Source organism: Trachurus japonicus, chromosome 4, assembly GCF_045865225.1.
Source record: "Trachurus japonicus isolate A0001 chromosome 4, Traja_1.0".
NCBI classification, from domain to species: Eukaryota; Metazoa; Chordata; class Actinopteri; order Carangiformes; family Carangidae; genus Trachurus; species Trachurus japonicus.
In genome coordinates, this window is record NC_140910.1 from 31,145,446 (window position 1) to 31,162,166 (window position 16,721).

Here is a 16,721-nt window from a genome sequence, read left to right on the forward strand (position 1 = left end):
AGCAAGCAGGCTAAGGCTATCCTAGCATGCTACTAAAGCTAGGACAAAAAATATATATATATTTTAACCGACTCAAGTCTGCAGGACTCACACGGGAGGGCTTGACTGTTACACCGAGCAGCATACAGCAGTTTGGCCGCATTCACATGATCATATTGTATGAACATTTATCACCAGAGAGCACATAGCCTAACTTATAGCTACGTTACCTCCTGCCATGAAACACACACGCACGCACGCACGCTGCACGCACTCACACACGCACGCACATAGACCCAGGCGATTTAATAATGTTTTGGTGAAATTCATAAGTGGTGTCTATCTAGATATTAATCTTCTACATGACTTTAACAGTTACATAATGTTAGCTAACCTTGGTCGGTAAGGGGTAGTAGCTATGTGTTTGTGACTGTCTGAACATCTCAGGCTAATAACATCATTCAGAGTAATGTTAGCGTTATGCTAAGCAAAGGCTAAATCAGGTCAGGTTTAATCAAGACGTTTAATTTCTACATTTAAACTTACCGCAACGGAGTAGCCTCTCTCCACCAAGGTTGATGAATGAACTTCACTTGTCCACCGTCTTCTTCGTCCTCTTCTTTTGTTTAACATAAATGGCAACTGGTGAATGGCTTTTAGATGCATTCCCGCCTAATCCAAACTACAGTACCTTACTAGAAAATACAAAAGTGTAGTTTACTGTAAGTAATCTAGTAAATAACTGTTTTTATTTTGTGGACCTATGCTACAACAGTATACTACTGCATTTTTGAAATTATACAGTAATATACTCTAGTTTATAATAAAACTCCCATGATGCAATGCATGTTACAGTTTTATACTGTTCAATGTTTTTAAGTTATTTTACTGGACATTTTAAAGTAATTAACTGTAGGTTTTACAGCAAAGGCTAACAGTGTAGAGGAGCAGTTCTAGGCATGTGCCTTGTTTTAAAAAGCGTCTTTTCATGTGTTTTTTGATAAATGAATTACTGTTTGCATAGGGATGTAAAAACAAAAAAAAAAGTTTATATACCGTACACATTTCCTTGTCATACCATATCGTGTGTGCGTGTGATTCAAGACATATAAACTCATGTAGATTAATAACACCAGCTCTGACAGCTTTGAAACTTGACATAATTGTGTTCAGAAAGCTGCTTTACCTGTTAGAAAAACTTTGGTGTGAATATCTTAATTCTTTGTGTGGAAGGGAGCAACTGTTTAAGTGCAGTACTTGTACCTGTGCAGAGTACTTGTACACAGTGTGGTGTCAGTACTTCATCTCAACACTTCGTCCTCCTCTGCTGCTAATTATAAAGAGAACGGGATGTTGTGTAGATGCAGGAGACGTTAAAGACGAAGCTGAATATGAATCCAAGTCAAGGCAATATTTTATTATGTTAATGAAAAACAGGAACAAATGTACACTCAGATTTTGTGATGAACTGACACGTTAATACATTTTAGATCATTTAATGTGAACAGATACAAACTTTTTACATATGTAATTAAACAAGAATCACTTTTCAACTTTTCATGTTTGATATTTTTTCATCCTAGGAATAACTCCAGATCTTCTTCTAGAGAAGAAGAATCAAATGTTCAGTAATTGAGTGTTGAGAGTGAACATATTTAACCCATGAAAAGTAGTTTAAAAAAAAAAAAAAAGTAAAGGAAAAGTGTAATAATGAGACAGCAGGAGGACAGGTGAAGTTTAACAGGTTCAATTCACTGACTTTTTCCTTTAAGAAATAAACAACATTATAAATATGATCATCCTCTTTATCTCTAACTGCTCTGCTCCACTGTCACTGACACCTTCACTGGTAACAGCTTCACTGGGGGTTTATCAATAGTGTAAATGTATGGAAACATCTTCTGAGTGAAAGTGTGTGTGAAGGTGTGTATGTGTGTGTTAGTATCAGGATCAGAGTACGACAGTTTTCCTCTGTTCAAGTCCAGATTCACTCTGATCCTCTGGAACTTCTTCTGCACTGGGAGATAAATGTCTAAACCTGATGGTGAAAATGCTCCGTATTCACCTTCATAGAACCCTATTCCCCATGATCCAGACTTTATCTCATCTCCCTTCCTCTGCACAGACTCTGCTAACACACCCAGTCTCCAGATGGTATTGTCTCCAACCTCGACATCCCAGCTGTGAGTCCCTGAGTTAAAACCCTCAGAGCCCAGGACAGAGGGGTAATCATCAATCCTCTCTGGATTGTCAGGAAGCTGAGACTGATCATCCCCTTCATCTCTCACACTGGTCAGATCTTCAGACAGGATGAGTCCTGGTTCAGCAGTGTTTGGGTCCAGAACCACAGGACTGTAGGAGACCATGTCCTTCATCTTGTTCCAGATGTTGAAGGTCAGGTTGCCCAGGTGTTTGGCCTGGTCTATCAGAGCTCCTGAGTCCAGCTGTGGATCCTCCAGCAGGGGGCGCTGCTGGACTCTTTCCACTGCAGCCTTGTAGTTGAGCAGGAATGAGACGTCTTCAGCTCTCAGCTCGTCCTCTGTGGCTCTGACTGTGTGTGAAAGAGCTGCTATCTCTCTGCTCAGAGCCTCCATCTTCTCCTTCATCCTCTGACTCTTCTGCTCCTCTTCCTCCCTCAGTGCAGCCATCCTGGCCTCCTCTTCCTCTTCTAGGAACTGGTGAAGCTTCTTAAACTGCTCCTTAATCTGCCTCTCTGTGTGTCGGGGCTGGACCTTAATGTGTTCTGCTGTTTGATCAAACTTCACTTGAACCTTTTCAAAACCCTTTAACTTCTTCTTTAAGGGCTCCAGAGTTTCCTCAAGTTCCTTCTTGAGTTTCGAAGCAGCTTCATTGATGGGTCTGATTCTGTGGTTGGTGTGTGTTTCTGAATCTCTGCAGACGAGACACACTGGCTGCTGATGGTCCAGACAGAAGAGTTTGAGTTTCTCAGAGTGCAGACTGCAGAGAGCCTCTGAAGATCTCTGCTCTCTCTGCTGTAAGAAGCTCTCACACAGGTTCTTCAACACCAGGTTACAAGGTGGATGATACTTTGAAGATCTTCTCTTACAAACTGGACACAGTGGATCTTCTTTCTCTCTCCACCAGCTCTTCAGACAGCCTTTACAGAAGCTGTGGCTGCAGGACAGAACAACAGGATCTCTGAAGACCTCCGTACAGACCGGACAGCAGAGATCCTCCTCTAGTCTGGAAGCCATTTAGTCTGTGAATGAAGCTGAAAACACAGCAGACAGGAAATAGAGTTAGTCGTGGCTCCCCTCCCTCCTCTACAGACTTGACTGAAGTTTACTGTGACTCTGAGTCCAGGTTTTAGCCTCTTACCACTCCTATAAATTCTGTAATATTCGCCTATCCAAGGCGTACTCAAAGTAAATTGAATGCTGTTCTTGAACTGTTTGGAGAATATATGGATGGGCTTGGTCTCTTTTGAAAGGTAACACTCTGAAGTTTTTCCCCAAACTGAAATAATCACTATAAGTGCTATTATCATTGAGTAATCTAAGTTGGAACACACTGAATTAGAATGTTTTTATTCTCGCCTGAATTTTTTTGTTGCAATCAGATGCCTGAAGATGAGTGTAGCTGAGAATTTTAGCTGGAAAACACAATGGGACCACAGCATGAAGCCTTACCTGGCCCCAGTTCAAATTTGATAACAATCCTGCTAAAAATTAGTATTTTACACATGTTTTTCTAAGTGTATATCTAGGCGTTTTCCTAAAATTGCCATTGAGAAACAATACATGCGCCAAAGTGCAGCTTTTGCAAAGTTACGCATGAAAATGGCAGTGCTGCCTTTTCCCAGGGACCGTGAATGCAGCACATCGTTTTTTTCGGAATTTCATTGGCTATTCAATGCATCAGTGCCATCGGGATCGGTTTCTATTGGCTGAAGCCATTCAGCGCTGTCGAAGGGGATGTTCCTCATACAGACACAGCCACTCATTCGCTATTGCAGGCGGCAGCCGGGGACAGGGAGCTTGTGATTGGTCGAGTGAGCTGTCAATCGAAAGGTCAGAGCGCAGCGCCATTTTGTGAAGTGAAATAAACATTGTTTTCATGTAAACGCCGGACTTACGAGGAGAAATAAACGGATTTACTGGATATACAATGCGTAATTTCATAAGATGCAGCAGCGGGATGAGGCTATCTACCGGTACAAACCGTGTGTTTTACTGGATTGGATTTACTGGACTTTTCTGAATGTAACGACACCAAGTTTGTGGGGAAACCCTGTGATCCTGAGCCTGCCCTGACACAAATCGTGAGTTATATCGGCTTTTTACGAACTTTGTTAGCATGTTTATAGTCTGATTCGAGTGTTGCTGTGATGATTATATTTAGGAATGGTCGGCATATCTTTAATCACAAGAGTTTTAGCTTTCCAACGATATGTGGCATGACTATTTCAAGTGACTGGTGACATCCTGTATGACACCTCCCTGTTTAAAACCCCCCGGGGGCCCGCGGGCGGGCCGTTGGAATGGCAAACTCACCTTCAGTGTGTGGAGTGTCAGCAGGTTGAAGCAGCAGTGTTGTAGCTGGACTCACTCACAGGAAGTTGTTGGTTTGGTCTGAAGCTGAATCTGATCGTCTCTTCTGCACAGCTCCACCACTTCCTGAATTTAAGGCAGGTCCTTCATTTCCTGTCTTACATTATTGGACAACCTGATTAATCCAGGTGTGTCTGACCATTGTGACTACTCAGACACACCTGGATTAATCAGTAGCCATGTTTCCATCCAAAGTGATTCGAATTACTGGGAAATGCGCATTAAAAGAAATTCGAATCATGTGTGTTTCCATCTACGGACTTTGCACCCCCCCCCCGGCCGGACGGACGGACGGTCTGATTTGAACACATTAGCGCGATTTAGCGCATATGTTTATTACCGTCATAACGCGACCCGTGTGTGTGTGTGTGTGTGTGTGTGTGTGTGTGTGTGTGTGTGTGTGTGTGTGGGAGAGAGAGAGAGAGAGAGAGAGAGAGAGAGAGAGAGAGAGAGTTGCGCCGCCCCAGACTTTATTAATGATAAACGCTGGATTCGCTGGTTGATAAGTTTGGTTTTTACTGAGGAGGAACTATGAAGAACTGTGCAGTAATCACATATGAAGGTGTGTGGGGGCTTTTATTTTGCCGTGGCGATGCGCCACAATTAATTAATTGTTGTGTGACAGCGGAAACCCTGATGTTGTCTTGTGAGTGAACTGCAAACACGGGAGCAGATGGGGTGAAAGTGCGCTACGTCACACTTGATTCGCATACAGCTGTTTCCATCCCATTCGAATCAACCAAAACCCGGCCATAGCGAGCGTATTTCATTTTGTGCGAATCAGAGGATTTTAATGCGAATCACGGCGTTTCCATCATCATTTTCCGATGCGATACATCTCGATGCGCATCTAAACAGCTGATGGAAACGCACCTAGTGTGTCCAATAATGTAAGACAGGAAATGAAGGACCTGCCTTAAATCCAGGAAGTGGTGGAGCTGTGCATCATGGATGTATTATATTAACAAGTTGAGCTCAGATTTCCATCGTTGCTATGGTTACAGTGAACGATCAGCTGATTTCATTGTGACTGACGTAGCTTCCGGCAAGTCCGTCATCGTCTCACCGACAGGCAGCCCCCGTTCAGGTAACGTAGGCCTAAACAAACAACATGGAAAATTGTGATTAAATAATTAACAGTTAAAGCTATTTTACCTCCAAAAACCAGCCAGTGTCGTCAACCACAAACAAAGTTTGAGAGATGTGGTTGATCAAAGTTGTTAAACTGGCTGACTTTACTAGCTGCACTGTTTGATGTAGATTTTAATGATTAGGCTAACGTTAACATAGCTAGGCTAACATTAATGCTACATGCCAGCCCTCACTGTACTTTTCTCACTGTTTTACAGGTAACAGATAATACCTACAATGGCTACAGCTGAAGCTGAGTTCAATGAGATGCTCAGTAAAACGAAGAGCCTGACACAAAGGTAATTTAATATCTTATTCCATGCATGGGGATCAGATATTATGATGCATTTGTGCAGGAATTCTGTGTGGTTAACTGCATTACTTTGATTATATTGTGTTTTTTTTTTAGGTCAAAAAAGAGGACAAAGGCATCAGACCTGCCACGATGGAGAAAACGTGATGATCATCTCTGTGTCCTTGAGGAGACCGGTGTGGAGATGCTTGATGAACAAGAGCCAGGATTTGGTATGTGATCGTGATAATTTGTGCATCATTATTCTTATTTTGGTAGAAAAACATCATGTTAGGATTTCTATGTGGATGTACCAGTCCAAGAAGCTTTCTGAAGTCTGTAGTAGTTGTAGTCGTAGGCCTGCACACCTCAACATCACCATAATACTTCATTTAGAATGTGATTTTCACAGGGCCTGATTTAAGCCACAGTACCACCTTAAATTAGCTCAGTGCAGCATCACACCGGTGCTCTTACCAATCATATTTCCAACACACGCAACATAACACCACCTGAGAACTCTCACCTAAACTTCATATGGATGCTGGCAGAAAATGGAGTATGCCAGGGTGGGCTGGCTTATGCAATATTTACAATTGCCACCTTTAATTCTACATATAAGTGTATTTTCAATTATTCTGTCAACAGACTGGCAAAGTGTGTTTGAACACCGTTTTACCAGAGTTTTATGGAGTGGGTGATAAGCTCTTTCAAGGTGGACAAGCTGTGCGCAGAATAGAGGATGACACTTGTTGGAAATTCCCACGGGTCACGTGATTCTCGCGGGATGGGAGTCAAAGTTTTATTAATCCTGTGATTGGGACGGGACGGGAATAAAAAATCAACGGGAGCGGGCAGGAGCGGAAACTCCATTAATAGATGATGATTTTCAGCCGTGTTAAACAACCAAAAGGACAGATGCGTCCATTTTTGCCGTCATCTTTCAGTGAGCCAAAACTATTTTGGCTTGCGTTAGTTAGTTAAATGGGGAGTGGGTGCAGGAGACACACAATAATGACAAAATGCAACATTTTTGCAACATGTTTGGGTTCATTCAACTGAGATGGACATAAATGGACATGGTGTGACCAATGTACTGTTTTTATTTTTTATTTTCTCCAGCTCTGAGGAAGGGGGCTACTTTGACGGGTGCTTCTCTGCAATGATGATGACTTCCAAATGAGGGCCAAGCATGTACAGTAAGTGCTTTTGTGTATTTTCCACATAGATTCTCATTGAACTTCTTGTACTACTTGAAAGTTTATTTTTAAAATAACACTAGAAACTTTTTGTCTTTGTATGCACCAGGAAAGGGCGTCTGTGGTCGGTCTCAGCTGAATGCAGCAAAGGCGAGGACAACGAGGAGGACTAGGGGAATAGCTCCAGCCTTGATGAGCAGGTGTGTATCATATAAGAGTTATGCCATCATGGCATTATTCTTTGTGCTCTAAATATGTATGTATATCCACACATCAGCTGACCCACACTATAGGCCCAGTTCCAATCGCGCGCGAGCCGCGTCCCTCCAGTTCACACCAGACGCTGATTTCTCCGCGGCGGTCGCGAGCGCCTCTGCTTCAGCTGTTGTTTACTCACATTCAGAGCTGTGTTTTTTACATCATGGATAAGTAAATAACCTCATATAATTATAACACCGTGTGCTGTGGGTCAAACAACTCCCTGTACTTCACTTCCAAGATTAATTTCACGTCCTCCTTCACTTTACAACAACTCGTCTCTGCCTCTCTCTTTCTCTCTCTCTTTCCCTGTTTGTTTGTGTGTTTTGACCCCCCCTCCTCCTCCCTGCAGCCAGCCCACTCCGTGTCTCCCTATCCTGTGTGTGTGTGTTTTCATCTCTCTTGTTCTCTGTTGAGTCTGACAAATATAAATACGGTCGCATTTGTCAATCGCGGTATTTTATTTTGAAAATCGCTTTTATTTTGAAAATTGACCGGATTCTCTCGTGTTTCTTTGTGTGACTTCCTGCCAGAATTGACGCGGTCGGCCGCGGCTCGCGCACAAAATAGAGCAGACGCCGAAACCGGCGCTCCACGGCGCGAGCCGACCGCGGAGGACCGCGACGCTCCGCGTCTAGTCTGAACTACAACACCAGTTAACGAGGGCGCCGAATGGAAGCGGACTCCGCTCCGCGGCTATTCGCGGCGCTTCGGCGTTCCGGTGTGAACCCGGCGTAAAGACTCAAGCCCTGAATGCTCACTGACTTAAGTGACGTCAGATCTAAGACAGAGTGTGAGAGTCTGTGAGGGTCCAGATGCTGTAAACATGACTGGAACAGCACTCTCACGACACGTTACCTTGACAACAAAATGTTGTTGACTCCGGTCATGAAATGATAATTCACTGTAATTTCAACACGCACAAAGTGTGTGAGGGGGACGGACTCAAAACAAAATGTTCCTGGATCAGATCTGATCAAATCATCATCAATACTCTGCAGTACTACTACCGTCAGTATTAACGTGTGCAAACTGCACACGTTAATACTGACGGTAAACTTCTTTTTTTATTTTTTTGTTGCCCCTGTCCATTAACAATAAAGAGAGCGGCAGAGCTCTCTCTGACTACGTTTGTTTATTTGCTTTTTGCTTTTTTTTTTAACACTTGCGTTCCAACGGCATCCCATGTGTTTGACTTCACAACGCTATGAACTGTGGGTAATTCCCCTACCCAAAGTCAGCATCGGTGCTAACTTACGGTAAGGGGGCAGTAAGGGCTCATTCACTGACTTGGTGATCTGACAACGGAACAGCCCTCACACTCTCACGGAATTCCCGTGAATGCGCCTCTAAGGACACACTCACACTAGGGCCAGTTGATCCGTGCCGTGCTGAAGCCCGAATGCCCCCCCTCCCCTGTCCTCCGCTGGCCCGCACTCACACTACCTCCAACCCAAGCGTGCTGAAGCACGGTTGCCTCCGACACATACGTCATCACGTTGATATACCAACACGGCGGATGCGCTCTGACTGCAGAAAGAACAGCGCTTTTTAATTGTTTGACCGGTTGTCATGGTAACATCTTGAAGTTTAATCAAAGCGATGTCAACTAGCTATGTTTATGGCGCGACGCAATCGTGACTGTTGTTTACACGCGGTTGCAGACACGAGGTGGAGAGCGAGCCCGCGACGCATTACTGTACGCATTCCTGGCCAAGCGCACCGTGCACACCTCACCAACCGTGCCGGGCCAGGGAAGTGAACCGTGCTCAGGCACGGTTCACTTGCACTCACACTGGCAATAGAATCAGGACTTTAGTCTAGTGTGCCTAGTGTGAGTGCACCCTAAGTCAGTGTGTCCGTAAGGGCTCGGATTGGAATTGGGCCATACTCTTCTCTCCAAGTTATTTTGCACTTCATCTATTCACAACTGTACTACACTTGAATGAAAATCTGTGTAACTTTCACAGACTAACAAAAAACCCAGTTGAATGAATTTATCTATTGGGCTCTTTTTTTGAAACTACAATATTAGCTTCATCTTTTTTGTGTGACTGTTAATATGTTTGCCATCAGTACAACAACAATTACTGCTATTAAGGGTGTACGCAACTATACTAAGTGAAGGCTGCCCGGAATGCAGCCACCTGACTGCCATGAAGTCCTTGTTGTCTGTGCTTTATCCCAAGGCATATGGCATCAACTGCAATATCATTTTATTTATTATTTGTTTCATAGCCAATTACAGTGATATTTAACAGTTCTTATTAGCTATAATTTGATGATGTTTACATAATTGTATTGAATTCTGCAACCCATAAGACACAAGGTAATACATGGTTTATCATTATTAAAGGTGAAACTCATCATGTTAAATGCTGACAGTCATTGGAAAGTTTCAAATCCAGTGAGCGCTGCGTGCTGGATTACAACGCTCAAACAAACTGATGAATGTTCCACTCAGACTCAGACTAATGAAGTGCACTGTTCTTTAAATGACAGATAAAGTGGGGAGCAGACAACCAGGATGGAGCTGGATCTACGTTGGTGGAGGAAATGGGCAACTCTTTCCTCTCCAGGACTGCCATTATCATCATATCATATCATTAGCTCATGAGTAAGGGAGGTTTGTTTTAGGCTGTTACACATTGTTATAGAGTTATGATTTACATTTCACTACATTTTAGCATTACATGACTATTGTATTTCAGGTATTTTAGTGGAATAGTCCGACTACATTGTTGTTAGTTACAGTAAGTGAGCACAACATGATACTAAAACAGTTAAAACCCGACTCAAAAAGTGACCAACAGGGGCTCATGAAAGTCTTTAGCTTCTCTTTTGCACCAGACACACCAGCATCTCCACAGGCAAAGGCAAAGCCTAGAGACCCACAAGGAGGAGATAAATTAATACATTCTTGTGAAACAGATCAGGCCAGGTGTATAGGGCTTTGTTTATTTCGTGACCATTTTTCATCACCACAGTACTGTTGGGTTGTAGTCAACGACAAAGTAGATTAAAAGTTTTTCCTCAAAACTGTAAAGTTTAGTACTTCCTATTGCTTGTTGTGAACTGTTTTCTTCTCTGTATACTATATGTCCTGTATGCTCTATGTCCAACATCTATGTCCCGTCTGGCCGTCCTGGGTGTGGGATCCCTCTGCTGCTCATCCTGAAGTTTCTCCTGTTTTTTTCTCTCTGAAGTTTTTCCTCAGTGGATGTGAGGGTCTAAAGCGGCGTTCACACCGGACGCGATAGACGCGAATATAATCGCGCCAGACGCTTCCATCGCGCCGCTTGGTCATTTTGGATCATTCGCGTCCATCGCGTCATTCGCGCTAGACGCTCCGCCCGTTCATTTGAAAACCGGTGATCTCAACCTGCTCTCTTTCCACGTCGATCATGGCTGATATCACCACCGTTGCTGCACTGTACTACTGCTGTACAAGTCTCAGAAACACCGGAAAACCACCCGCCGTCCTGTCTGGGTTCACTGTGTGTGTGTGTGTGTGTGTGTGTGTGTGTGTGTGTGTGTGTGTGTGTGTGTGTGTGTGTGTGTGTGTGTGTGTGTGTGTGTGTGTGTGTGTGTGTGTGTGTGTGTGTGTGTGTGTGTGTGTGTGTGTGTGTGTGTGTGTGTGTGTGTGTGTGTGTGTGTGTGTGTGTGTGTGTGTGTGTGTGTGTGTGTGTGTGTGTGTGTGTGTGTGTGTGTGTGTGTGTGTGTTCACTCTGTGTAGCAGACGGCAGCGGTGCCACACACAGCTCAAATACAATCAGCTTCTCCTTCATGTTGTTCTGAGTGTAAACAACCGTACAGAGAAGTGACGTCGTCGGCTTGAACTCGTCGCTGATTGGATGTCACGGCGCGATGCCGCCTGAAAAGTTCAATATTTTCAACTTTATTCTCGCCGCTTCAGACGCGCCGCTTCATTCGCGCCGCGTCTCATCGCTCCAGACGCTCCATTTGCGCCGCCTCCGCCTGAATCGCGTGTCATCGCGCCATTTACATTGATTTTCAATGTAGAGTTGCCGCTCCATTCGCGTCTATCTCGTCCGGTGTGAACGCCCCTTAAGGGCAGAGGATGTTGTTGCTATGTAATGATGACCTTGGAGACAAAGTGTTTGTAAAAACAGGCTATACAGATAAACTTGCAATGCCGTAAGTGGTTAGATTTTCCACCACTAAATGTGTATGTGTGTATAAATATGTGTAGATGGTCTTACTTAACCATGTTTTATTCTAGTTGTAATGATCTGTGTATGTGTGGCAAGGTGAAGAGGGCCCGGGCGGGGATTGAACCCACATCTCCCGGGTAATAGTCATGCGCGCTTGCCAGTCACCCAAAGGGACATCCCCTTGGCCAAGTAGCCAGGGCACATGATCAATTGGAGGCATAGTGACAGGAACACCACTGTCACATCTCTCCCCCTCTTTTCACAAGCACGTCCTCGTGCTTCCGCGCAGGCTGCCACACATTAGGAATCCATGGACCCACCCCTAGTGCTACATGGATCCTGCCAACAACGCCAGAATGTGGCAAGGTGAAGAGGGCCCGGGCGGGGATTGAACCCACATCTCCCGGGTAATAGTCATGCGCGCTTGCCAGTCACCCAAAGGGACATCCCCTTGGCCAAGTAGCCAGGGCACATGATCAATTGGAGGCATAGTGACAGGAACACCACTGTCACATCTGTATTCTTTATCTGTAGTATGAAAATGACTCTTTAAGTTTTGTTTTTACCACCCTGTGTTATAATATGACAATTAAATGAATTCAAATCAAATGACCTTGATTCCTTCACTTCTTGACCCTGCAAATGTACAGAAACGTTAGTATTTAAAACACAATTTTCTTTCTATCACCATATTCTAATATATATTATAATAATTTCATTTCAATAGGCTACACTGAAATCTGCAATCTTTTGAGTTTTTCACCATATTGCATTGGATAGATGTAGCCATCTTTTATTGATAAAATTGATATAGAGATTGCCAAGACACGTGACCAACTGGGCGGCAACGTCATCAGAAACGCAAAGGATTGTGGGTATCTTTGGCCAATTTCCCCCGATCTACATAGCGCGCTAGACATGGACAATGTAAATAATAACAAAAGTACAATAAAAAACAGAATTAACTGGCACAATGCAGCGGGCAAAGGAAAACAACAAAGAACCATACCGCCTAAAACTAAATCCAGCCGCAAATAAACGATACGAGGACAAAATAAAGACAATCAAAGGGCTGGATCCCTATGAACATGGTGTGGTCCGCTGACATTAACCTGCTGCCCAACTTCCAGCACCCATATATATATAATTATTACACGGCTCTATTAAATGCTGCTCTCTGATTGGTCCAGTGCTGCGTTCTGCGGTCTGTTATTTCTGTATAGATAGATATCACGTGACGTCACACAGCGTTCGCAGCCGGTCACAGCGCCATCTTGGGTACCGACTTCCAAAGGCAGTCTATGGGCTGTGACATCAAATCTCACAAAAATAGTGGATAAACCTTTTTTTATTACATGGCTCTATTGAATGTCGTGTTCCGATAATTTATTGATATTTCTGATATTTATTTACATCTTGATTTTGCATTTAACAGTCTGTTATTCCTGTTTAACAGATCGTTGCTAAGTAAAATACACCGTTGCTAGGGACGCCCCTCTGATCAGCGCAGCACAGAAAAGAGAAACTATGCAGGATATTTACTTTCTGTTTCATTTTTTACCGTCATTAAACAGCTTGGGAGACATGTACGCCAAGGGAGGCTGCCTCACTCTACTGAGTGTGAGCGGCACGTACGTTCACGTTGCTTTCGTGAATTGTAAACACACAGACGCCCCCTCGGTTTTAGCGTCCAGCAGTTTAGCGGCTAATTCAACAGCAGTGATGGATAACTGTACCGGAGAGGCTCAACAACTTCATGAGCTTCATTTGAGGAATAAACGGCAGCTTTTACCTGACGGGAGACCGACGCCTGAGCTACGGTAGCTAACAGCTGGCAGCTTTTACCTACTTTCTCTCTCTCCCTCCCTCCCTCCCTCCCTTTCTTATACACGCACACGCGCGCGCACACACACACACACACACACACACGGCCCAGGTTGTCTGTCATATCTGTTGTAAACCTTGTAATAACAGCTTGTTGAGTACAGTTAACACTATTGTTGCCTCGGTTTGAGTGTGGATTAATTGTTAACGGTTTGTTTAATGTGAGTGGTGGTCATCGCGTCCTGATGAGTTGGGTTTTAATAACAGCTGAGCTGATAACGTAGCTGTGTAGATGGTGTGGATTGTGATGAGAAGGTGTTGCGCATATTAAGACTTATCTGTGCAAACCATTGTGCAAAACCTGTTTGTTGTGACTTTTTGCGTGATAAGAAGATTTGCCGAATTCTTCTTCCATTCCTGCAGCCTTTTGTCTCAATGTTAACGGTGGCAAAATGTCCAGATATTTTATTACTTTATGAAAATGTCTGTGAGTTAAAAAAAGAAGTGGGCTACGCATTTTTGATTTGATTTGGCTTTTCGTGTATTTGGTTAAACACATATAAGTAACAGGAGAGAGACAGTGAGCGAGAGAGAGAGAGAGAGAGACGAGGAGAGAGAGAGAGACAGTGAGCGAGAGAGAGAGAGACGAGGAGAGAGAGAGAGAGGTCCGCTGGGTGAGCTAGATTAAGTTTTAACGGGAGAGAGAGCGGCGCACCGCGCTGTCAAAGCTCGTCTCAGCAGAAAGGTGCTGGAGGTGTGTGCTTTCAAGGCAAGGCCATCAAAATGAGAAATATCCATATCCAAACTACATCAGGCAGCAGTCTTCTAGTCAGAGAGGATGTGGCTGCACTGAGCTGAATAGAGGTTAACTCAGTGTTCGGTACCCAGCATGGCGGCGGCCAGGTGGAACGCACCGTGACGTCACCTACTGATAAGTATCTATAACGGACCTTCGTCATGTATAACGGACCGTTGCTAGGGACGCCGCTCTGATCAGCGCAGCACAGAAAAGAGAAACTATGCAGGATATTTACCTTGTGTTTCATTTTTACCGTCATTAAACAGCGTCGGACTAATAGTGATGTTAGAGATAAATGACTTGTAACTTGTTACAAGGAGAGTGGAGGCTCCTTCCACATCGTGGCTGGAAACTAAACCTGCTGATCAGAGCCTCTGACCCGGTGTCACAGCTCTCCTCTCGTCTCGGTGGCACCGCGGCTCCGCGACACAAACGCACCCCGTAAACAGTAAAGTTAATCTCTTGTTTATGACAGATACGACTACACACAATACACACATCTTAACACGTGTATGGTAATCTATCGATCCACTGATTGATTATCAAAGGCTTCAAATGCACGAACGGGAGGAGGCACGGCAAAACAGCGGAAGTGACCCGGTCTTGCAGATTCGCTAAATGCAATTTTAAATCGATGAAAGTCGTATTTTGATCAACATTATGTTTCAAATTAATTATTTCACTCGTAAACCGTGTAATAAGCGGGATAATGTACAGTTGGTCGGTTGTTATGGAGAAATAAACCCCTTCATGTTGAATGAAACCGGGTTCCATACAACCTGTCGGGGTTTATTTCTCCATAACAACCTCCGAACTATACATTATCCCTTACTTATATGGTACTAAATGTAACTTTTTGCCCTGTCTATCGTGCGAACGACTGTTGCAGTTCACAACACAGCAGGTTGATGGCATCTTCAAACCAGAGCAGTAGATATTTGAAACTAGCGTTCTTGCCTCCACAAATTCAAAGTCTGGCGCGTTTGTTTGTGCCAAAGTTTCCCACAATGCTTTGCGTTCCCCGCCGGGAATACGTCATGATGACGACACGCTGGCAATCTCTATAGTAAATTTCCTCTCTGACAACTTCTTGTAACCTCTCTGTTGTGTGCCTTGGGCACCTTGGGCTGCGTTCAATAGCTCAATGCTCTAATGTAAGCTAAACTGGCTATTAACCCATCTGGTTGCATATTTTTTAAGCCACATTTTATGAACACAGTCTTCAAACAACACTCTCACTTTATAGCAACAAAAATGTGTCGAGGAATGATGCTTGGGTGTTCCGTTTTGAAACGTTGCCTAATCCTATTGCCTTTGAACGCATCCCGTTCAGACCGCGAAACAGCGTGGTAGAAATCACGTCTAAACTAGCACTAATACATTACTATTTTTATATTTTATAACATACAATCTCTCACGATATAAACATATATGTCATGGTTATGCGTTTTTTGTTAAAGAATGAGCGAATAGACACTTTCTGAACCCTAGTGTGACAACCCCAACCCCAACCCTGGAAGATCGATACAAGAACTACATGTTGCCATAGTGACACGTTGACTGTATGTGCGCTCAGCCATATTGGTTGTAGTTCTAATGTGTTTTCCCTATTATGTTTATCTAAGACCAGGAACATTGTAATCTTTTTATAGGTTTTCTGGGGTGCCGAGCACATATGTTTGGTCAGATTTGATGTGTGTTCCTGTTAAAAGGGAGAAAAGGTGTTTTGTGCCATATTTGACCCTATTCTTGACCCCTTCCTGCTGGTTTGCCATTGGACCTGATAGTAGAGGTCAAGAGCTTTCCAAAAATGTGTATAACTTGTCTGTAGCACATTTTGTTGCTGCTCTAGAAGCCTTTAAAAGTGTGTCAGGATCAAGGTTCAAAGGTCACTTGTGGGGAGCAAGAGCTGACCTAAGTTTTCATACTGACACATGTTACTCCCTAGGTCAAGACCTTTCAACGATGTCTTCATTGTTTGTCCTACGACAAAGTTTAATTTTCATCTTGCTTGAAAACTATGGCCCTTTGAGATATACGTTCCTAGCCTATCTATGGGCCTAACTGGATGAAATCAGTCAAACATGTTTTCAGGGGTAGTGAGTGGCCAAAAATTGTTCAAGATGTTGGTGTCTGACTTATACACTGTTAGACTTTAAAATTTTGACCAGTTTAGGACTAATTTTCCTCATAATCTACATCTACACAAAGGTCAGACAAGGAAGACCAGCTGTCCTCTCTCTAATTAGGATGCCCTGACTGCCCAGAAAGGAGTGTCAGCAGCAGAGAACAAAACTTTAAATAGCCTAACCAATCATTCTATACAATTTTCCCACTTGCCCTGATAAAAATCTATCTATAAATCTAAATTTCTCTTATAAATCTACACCAAATTGATACTGCAGTTTTGATTTGTGTTAGCCCTCCCCCAAATTTAGGATATGTTACAGTCTTACAATCACAAGTGCATGTATGTTGGATGGGATACCCTCC

At 43.6% G+C, this 16,721-nt stretch overlaps 1 protein-coding gene and 1 long non-coding RNA gene across 2 annotated transcripts; one reads left to right on the forward strand and one right to left on the reverse strand.

Annotated features, from left to right (window-relative positions):
- Positions 1-1,790: 1,790 nt before the first annotated feature.
- Positions 1,791-3,194, reverse strand: LOC146989204 (E3 ubiquitin-protein ligase TRIM35-like). Its single transcript, XM_085775462.1, has one exon. The coding sequence runs from the start codon at positions 3,192-3,194 to the stop codon at positions 1,791-1,793; it is 1,404 nt and encodes a 467-aa protein (XP_085631588.1).
- A 2,702-nt stretch (positions 3,195-5,896) lies between these two features.
- On the forward strand, positions 5,897-7,341 carry LOC146989205 (uncharacterized). Its single transcript, XR_015035783.1, has 4 exons — positions 5,897-5,980; positions 6,091-6,206; positions 7,096-7,184; positions 7,287-7,341. It is a non-coding gene; the product is annotated as an uncharacterized LOC146989205 (long non-coding RNA).
- Positions 7,342-16,721: the final 9,380 nt, after the last annotated feature.